This window comes from Oppia nitens, unplaced genomic scaffold, assembly GCF_028296485.1.
Source record: "Oppia nitens isolate AA-2021 unplaced genomic scaffold, nextdenovo-longstitch-racon4-pilon3 scaffold32_pilon_pilon_pilon, whole genome shotgun sequence".
Lineage (NCBI taxonomy): Eukaryota > Metazoa > Arthropoda > Arachnida > Sarcoptiformes > Oppiidae > Oppia > Oppia nitens.
Window position 1 is genome coordinate 263,038 of NW_026533213.1, and position 8,926 is coordinate 271,963.

The following is an 8,926-nucleotide window of genomic DNA, read 5'->3' on the forward strand; positions in this document are numbered from 1 at the left end:
TAATTATTTTAAAAGTTAAAAATTACTAAAATACTAAAAAACTCAGTGTATCATTAATGTTTTATCAACTATTTTTAAGTATTAAATACATTATTATTTTATTTTTTTGTAAAATTTAAGTTTTTATAATTTTCAAATTTTAAAAAAAAATATTTATTTTTTGTTCAAATTTAAGTTTTTGTTAATTTTTAAGTTTTTATTTTGTATTTTTGGAACTTTTACCTATTTTCCTGGGAATTTATACGGGAACTTATGGGAACTTTATCGAATTTATATGGCAATATTCGGGAATTTAAGGGAATATTAGGGAATTTTCTCTTGATCCCCCCTTGATTTTGGATTTTTGAAAAAATTGCCGTTTAAAAATGCAATAGAAATCTTACCTTACACAATATTCCTCCCGCCCCCAAGATTTTTCGAGAATTTTGAAAATTTCACACCGGTCTACCCCCTCCTAAAATAATATATATATTTTTTTTTAATTTAATTAAAAATTTTTAATTATTATTATTATATAATATTGTTATATAAATTTTAGTTTTAAATTTAAATACTAAATAATAATAATATATGCCGGCACCGATACCCGAACTCAAACCGGTTATCAGAGCTACCTTTCCGGTAAAGTCATATGTAACTGACATTTTTAAGTGTTCAATAAAATAATTTTAATAAAACAATAGTTAAAATATATAATATTTATTTTAAATATTTATAATAAAGATATAGTTAAATAATTTTTTAATAGAAAATTTTATTAAATTATCTTATTTAGTATACTATTATAGTGACTAAACATTATTATTATTAGTAGTAGTAATTAATATATAAAAATATAATATTAATATAAAATTTACAATAAATAAAATATTTAAGTTTTTAATAACAATAACAACAACAAAAATTGGTAAATAACTGAAAACATATACTTTAAATATTAATATTAAAAAAAAATAATTAATATTTATTTATTTTGTTTGTTTGTAACAACAATATTAATAATAAGTTTTATTAAATTTTATTTTCAAAAATTATTTTTTCTAAATTTAGTTAATCTATCGAAACATTAGCCGCCAGATGTCCGCCGTCGGCCACAGCAAGACTGCCGGTCAGAAACCCGGCCGCCGTATCACTGGCCAAATAGGCAACACAATTGGCAATGTCCAGACCCCGGCCAACTCTACCGACCGGATATTTGGCGTCGAAGGCTTCAAAAACGTGTCGTTCCTGATCGGGTATTGGCCTAAGCCGTACAGTCGGGTCAGGCATTATAGCACCCGGTCTATAGTGTTGTTGTTGTTGTTGTGTTATTAGGTTATATGTTAGGGTCGAAACATAATAAATAAAAAAATGATTATTAGATTTTTTTTATTGTGTTATTGTTATAAATGTATAAAATAATTAAAAATAAATAACTAAATACAGTATTGCATTGACTCTGATATGATGTTTGGGTCCCAACTCTGCGGCCATACATTGGGTAAACATATTGACCGCGGCTTTAGATATACAATCCGGTGATATGTTTGCAAACTATTTAAACAAATTAACAAAAAAAAAATAGTTATTTTTATTAATTGGATTAAATATTTTTTTAAAAAAAAAAGTTATAATTAGTATTTCAAACATAACTTATAAATACTAAATAATATTAATACAAACCGTTCGTTTAGATCCAATACCCGATATATTGATAATATTGCCCCGAGTTTTGGCCAAATATGGCACACATTTGTGTGTTAGATATACCACTGAATACAAGTTTGTTTTCATTGTTAATGAAAATATTTCCATATAATTGCTTTCAGTAATAGCGGTCATCTCAATAATGCCGGCATTGTTGACCAATATATCAATTTTGCCAAACGTTTGGACAGTCGTATCAATTAGACGATTGCAGTCCTCATCGTTAGTCAGATCGCCGACAACTTCCAGTGCAGTCAACTGTTTCGGTGACACATCTGTACACTGTTTGGCCACATTAGCCACACCATCGGCATTACGACCGGTAACTACAACATTGGCACCCGATTTGGCAAACAGTATAGCAATGCCGGCACCGATACCCGAACTCGAACCAGTTATCAGAGCTACCTTTCCGGTGAAATCATATAAAACTGACATTTTTAAAAGTGTTTTATAAATTAATTTTACTAAAACAATAGTTAAAATATATAATATTTGTTTTAAATATTTATAATAAAGATTGACGTGTAGTTAAAAAAAAATTATTATATGATATAAAAATTTTAATAAATTAATTTATTATATTTAGTATATTGTTATAGTGACTTAACATTATTATTATTATTATTATTATTATTATTATTATTATTAGTAGTAGTAGTAGTAGTAGTAGTAGTAGTAGTAGTAGTAGTAGTAGTAGTAGTAGTAGTAGTAGTAATAATAGTAATATTTAATATATAAAAATTTAATATTAATATACAATTTACAATAAATAAAATATTTAAGTTTCTAATAACAATAACAAAAATAGGTAAATATTTTTTTAATATCTAAAAACACTCATTACTTTTAATATTAATATTTTTAAAAATACTTTTTAATCTAAACTATATATTAGGTATAATTGTTACAATATATTTTAATTAATACAATATATATATATATACTGTATGTAAATAATTTTATCAATTGTTAATAAATGTATTTTTAAGAGATTTAAATTATCTTATTATTAAATTATATATTTTTATATAATATATATATAGTATAAATTTAAATCAATTCAAAATGTATTGTGTTTGAGAAATATAAACTATCTGTTCAATAGATTTATTCAAATAAAATAATTGAATTATATTTATTTAAATATAATTTATGTTTTTAAATACAACAAATTAATAAATTCTTATTATTTATTTATTTATTAACTTTATAATAATATTAATTTAGCATTTATTTAATTATTATTTGCTTACTTTCTTGATTTATTTATTTGAATAAAAATTAATTTTTATTTAAAATATTTTATTTTGTTTTATTAAATAGATATTATAGCTTATTTTGTCAAAAAAATAAATAATATTTTTATTACATTTTTATTTTTTTGTTTCTAATAGATTAAAACTTAATTTTATTTATAAATTATGTATAATCATAGTAATATTTTTAATTTGTTATCGTACAAATTAAAATATTTAGAAAAATATAGAAATTATATTTTAAAGATTATGCTAAAAAATTTCCAAATAAAAATAAATTACTGTACTTAATTACTATTTTTAATTTTAATACATAATTAATTTTGAGTAATTTTTAAGTAATAATAATTAATATTTGTCTTATAGTTTTCTAAATTAACAGTTAAATTATTTATTATTATGTTTGTAAACATAATTTTTGTTTAAATAACTAAATATGCATTATTAATTAGGTATAACTTTTAATTTATTTAATTTTTTTTGTTAATTTATATAAATAATTTATATAATAATTGCTAAAAATAAATTTTGTGCTTTAATATCATTATTAATGTGATTATAAAAATTGAGTACAAAAAAAACTATTACTTATAAAATTTTATCAAAAATAAAAAATTATTTTTAAAAAATAAAATAATTTTTATAGTTCATCTAGTCAAACATGTGAGTGTGTATGTATGTGTGTGTGTGTGTGTGTGTGTGTGTGTGTGTGTGTATGTATGTGTGTGTGTGTGTGTGTGTATATATATATGTGTGTATGTAAGTAAGTGTGTGTATGTATGTATGTATATGTGTGTGTGTGTGTATGTATATATGTGTGTGTATGTGTGTGTGCGTGTGTGTGTATGTATGTGTGCTTATGTAAGTATGTATATATATATATATGTGTGTGTGTGTATATATGTGTGTGTATGTAAGTAAGTGTGTGTATGTATGTATGCATGTGTGTGTGTGTGTGTGTGTGTATGTATATATGTGTGTGTATGTATGTGTGCGTGTGTGTGTATGTATGTGTATGTATGTGTGCTTATGTAAGTATGTATATATATATATGTGTGTGTGTGTCTGTAAATGTATGTAAAAGTGTTTTACCTTGACTTAAAATATTTAGCTGATTATATTAATACATTATCTATTAAAACATAGTAATTATCAATTTTGTAATAAAAAAACTGTTTAATAATAATAATAATAATAAATAGTAGCAAAATAGGATTTAGACTTTTGGCATTTAATACATAATTAAGTTTTTACAGTTTAGTAATTTAGTTTTTTAAAATTAATTTAAATTAGCAATTTATATAATGTTAATGAAAATTTTAAAACATTGCATATATACAGTATATAAATATAGATTAATAATATTTTTAACCAAAAAAAAAATTATACTTCTAGAATATACTGTATTAGTTATTTATAGCAAAATAATTTTTTATACTAAATTTTATTGCAATAAAAATTATTTAAATTTAGCAACTTTTACAAAAAATAAATAAATAATATTTTCTAGTATTTAAACTTTGAACTTAAACTTTATATTTATAAATATAATAACATCATCATCATCATCTTATAATAGGCAAATGATAAATGTGGCATGATTATTTTTTTTTTAGTAATAATTGTAATTTTTTTTAAAAGCATATTAATTGTACTTTAAAATTATTTAATCATTAATTTTAATTTTAAAGTGCAATGTGTTATAATATATTTTTAAAATCTAATATTATATCAAAATTAGCTAATTGTGAAATTTAAGTTAAATATATAAATATATATATAAATTATATATCAAATTGAAATTTGAACTATTTTTAATGTCTAAAATTAGAATTTTACAAAAAAATATATATACTATATATAGATATATATATATATATATATATATTATAATTATCATTTCATTTTTAGTTTAGATGACAACAATATTTGTTATTTACTGTACTTTAGAAAAAAATATAAAAATTTTTATTGTTTTGCTATGTCTCAAGGCAATTGTGGTATTGACTATAAATGTCTAATATATATATATATATATATATAAATTATTAAATTACTTATAATATAATTAATATCTATATTAATAAAAATTAGTTGTAGACTGTCTAGAGTCGGCATCATTATAATCAAACATTATTTTAAAAAAAAAATAACATTTAAATATATACAAAATTAAATCGTTTATTAAGCACGTGTTTGATGTCAATTGAATTAAAGTTTATATATATATATATGAATATTTATAGACACTTTTTTCAGACTAAACAAAATATAACTATTTATATATATATATATTAAGAAAAATATTTGAATACTTATTAATATATATTTTTTTAAAAACAATTATTATTATTTAAATACTATCTAAATATATACTGTATATATAATATAATATATACATAGCAACAAACTAAAATCATTAACTAATAATCTAATAATTAATTAAATGTTGAATATAGAAACATTAAATTAAATTAATTATATTATTAATAATTTTATATTAATTTTTAAAAATTAAAAAAATATTTTTGAATAACATGAAAAAATTTCCAAATAAAAACAAAAAATAATAGATAATTTACAATTAAATAATAATAAAACTAATCAAACATTAAAATGTAATCAAATATTTCACACACACACACACACACACAAACACATAACAACATCACATGTCTTTTAACCAAAAAAAAATTCATGAAAAAACATTCATACAAATAATAAATTAACAAAATAAACGATAAAAAAATTTTTTGGCTCTAAATACAGTAATGTATATTATATATTGTAAATAAATTAACTGTAATTATTTGTTACACTAATTAAAAAGGTTATTTTTTTTGTGTATAATATGATATTATATATATATATATATATATATATATATATATATATATATATTATAAATTGATAACATATTTATTATTATTATAAAAATCTTATTTACCCATAACCTTTAAACAAAAATATTATTTATTAAATATTTTTTCTATTGAATATAATTAACTAATTTAGGTGCACATTTTTTTGTTATTGTTATTTTTTGATTTTGATTAACTGTAGGCCCCCTTAATGATAACAAACAAACAAAAAATAAATGATTTATATCAAAATATAAGTAAAAGTGTTAATGAGATGAGAACCGGGAGATTTGGGTTATACCTAACAGAAAAAAAACATACGATTCCTTAATATGTTTAATATCATTGATGTGATTACATCTAAATGGTGTGATTTTTTTTTATAAATATTATATAGAAATTTAACATTGAAATCAAATACAGGGTATATATATATATATATGTATAAACTTATTATTAATAATAATAAATTAGAAAAATTTTATTTCGTAATTTAATTTACTATTAATTAATACTATAAATGTTTTAGTACTATACTGTATACTGTATAATACATTAGTTATTATTGTATTAGCAATCAATATATTTATTGTTTATAGTTATAATGATAATACTGTATATCAATATATAGATATACAAATTTTTTTTAATTTATAAAAAATATATTTTCACTAGTAAAAAACATAAATATCAATTTGTTTATTGTATACTGCACACTTTAATAAAAAAAAATAATGGGGGAGGGGTAGGGGGTAGAAAACACAAATTTTCACACAAATTTTCTAGATTAAATTATTTTATTATTTTTTTTAAATGGATCAATTAACTAACTGGGCTGTAATTGATAGATAAATTATCACCAACAAATTTTTTTAAAAAAAAATAATTAGCGATAAAACTATTGAATCAAAAATTGGCAATACTTTCACTTTTTTTTAATATAAATATTATCATATGTTTAGTCAAAAAAAAATTATATATATATGCCAAATAGTATTTCCTCAAGGATATCTAACTTAAGCTTTAACTAATCAATTGTCAATTTAATCTTAATTTAAAAAAAAAAAATAAAAACACTGAAAAATTATTATTTAAAAAAAATAATTATTAAACAAAACATTTTGTTGTATTTTTTTCCCTAACATTCATTTGATGCCTCTTCAAGACCAACATTGACGACATATTCAATGATTATTAGTATTATTATTATTATATAAAATATCAAATAATTTTGTTGTTGTTTGTTATCAATTATATATATTTTTTTATTTCTTCAAAAAATAATTCTCCTTTAGGTTTTAATTGCCAATAAAAATAACTTTAAAAAAAGTTAATAAAATAAAACTATAGTTAATAATAATAAAAAAAATGCAATTTAATAAATAATATCAATTTTTTTTCTTATCATTATTCCAATGAGAAAATCCTTCAAATTAAAATATATATCACATTATAATCAATTGAAAGTAAATAATAATTATACACAAAAAAATTTTTTAAAATGTTTCCCTAATAAAGTCATTGCAAAAAAAATTAAATAACTTTAAACAACCAAAAAAAAAGTAGATTACTATTTAATAATTATAATTATATAGTTAATACAATTAATATGAACATTAATTTAACTCAAATAAAAATAAAATATTGTTATTTAAATAAAATTAATAAAAAAATAAAATACTTTTTAAATTATGTTTTTATTATGTTATATAAGTATATTAATATTATATAACATTGAATTAAACTTTTATTTTATTTTTTTTTTGAATAGCATTAAATAAATATTATTTAATTAAATGTGTTTATTATTTTACATAATTGTTTTTTTTTAAATAATAGTTTATTTATTAGCGATATTATTTAACAATTTAAAAAAAACTAAAAAATTATGTAATTTTACAAAATTTACTAATTGAAGGCAAAAAATAAATATTTGAAACTAACTTTTACTATCATTTACTGTATTTTGATTGATGATAATTTACCGAAAAAATTTGCGAAATAAATTAAAATTTATTCATCTAATAAATCATTTATTGTTCAAACAAATAAATAATCAATTTATGATATATAAAAAAATAAAATAATATTGATATTAAATATCTATTAAATAAATATAATTTATTATAAAATATATTATTATAAAGTTGTGATACTTTGAATCCCTATACAAAAGTTATATTTAAGATATTATCTTATTATATGTTATTTATTAAGTAAATATTAAAAAATATTTTTTATTTTATTTTTACCCAAACATATACAGTATATATACAGATAGTGAACAAACTATTAAACAAATAGCAAAATAACTTAATAATTAAATAACTTTTGTTATTAGGGGGAGACTTAACAACAAAATTATATACAATATTAAATTATAACTATAAAATTGAAACATATGTTGAATATTATTATTATTATTATATTTCTATTAATAAATTGATGTCAAATTTCCGTAAACATAATACTTACAAAAATACGTTGTTGTTAAACAAGCAAACGGTTTGATATAATATAAAAATAAATACACAAAAATAATAAGATATTTAATATAAAATAATAATAATAATAATAATAAAGTGTGCGATAAATTATTATCAATATTATTTATTATTATAGTTTATTTTTAAATACATAATATTAAATATTTATGTATTTTTATAAATCAAATGCATTTTTTGCATTAAAATATTTATAATCAAATAAATCAAACATTTTTTTTTTATAATATATTATTTATTATTACAATATTTTTATTTTATTTATATGATATTAATAAAATAAAAAATTATTATATCAAATAATAATAATAATAATATCACAACATTATCATGTGCTGTATATATATATAAATATGAAAAAAAACTTAATAATTATTAATAATAATAATATCTAACATTATTTATATTTGTAACATAATATCAATCAATATAAATATTAAGTGAAAGAAAGAGAGAAAAAATTATAGAAAAATATATAATTATTTAAACATAAATATTAAATAAAACATAATATTTCTTTTAAAATAAAAGTCATATTACGTAAAAAATTAATTAATATAATTATTATTTTTAAAAATAACAATAGTTTGTATGTATTTATAATATGAGTATAAAG

General features: G+C 18.3%; 1 protein-coding gene across 1 annotated transcript; it reads right to left on the reverse strand.

The window, feature by feature from the left end:
• Window positions 1-1,050: 1,050 nt before the first annotated feature.
• On the reverse strand, window positions 1,051-2,124 carry LOC128956684 (uncharacterized oxidoreductase MexAM1_META1p0182-like). The gene is made up of 3 exons (XM_054302399.1): window positions 1,663-2,124; window positions 1,424-1,533; window positions 1,051-1,282 (listed from the first exon to the last, which is right to left on the reverse strand). Exons 1-3 carry the CDS (start codon window positions 2,122-2,124, stop codon window positions 1,051-1,053), a joined length of 804 nt encoding a protein of 267 aa, XP_054158374.1.
• Between the last annotated feature and the right edge of the window lie 6,802 nt (window positions 2,125-8,926).

Bases quoted from the DNA above. Each gene is read 5' to 3' on its own strand.
- LOC128956684 (XM_054302399.1), bottom strand. From the start codon at position 2,124: ATGTCAGTTTTATATGATTTCACCGGAAAGGTAGCTCTGATAACTGGT. The intron at 1,534-1,662 runs GTTTGTATTAAT...TTGTTTAAATAG, and splicing joins GTATTGGATCTAAACGAACG to TTTGCAAACATATCACCGGA. The intron at 1,283-1,423 runs GTATTTAGTTAT...ACAACACTATAG, and splicing joins ATCAGAGTCAATGCAATACT to ACCGGGTGCTATAATGCCTG.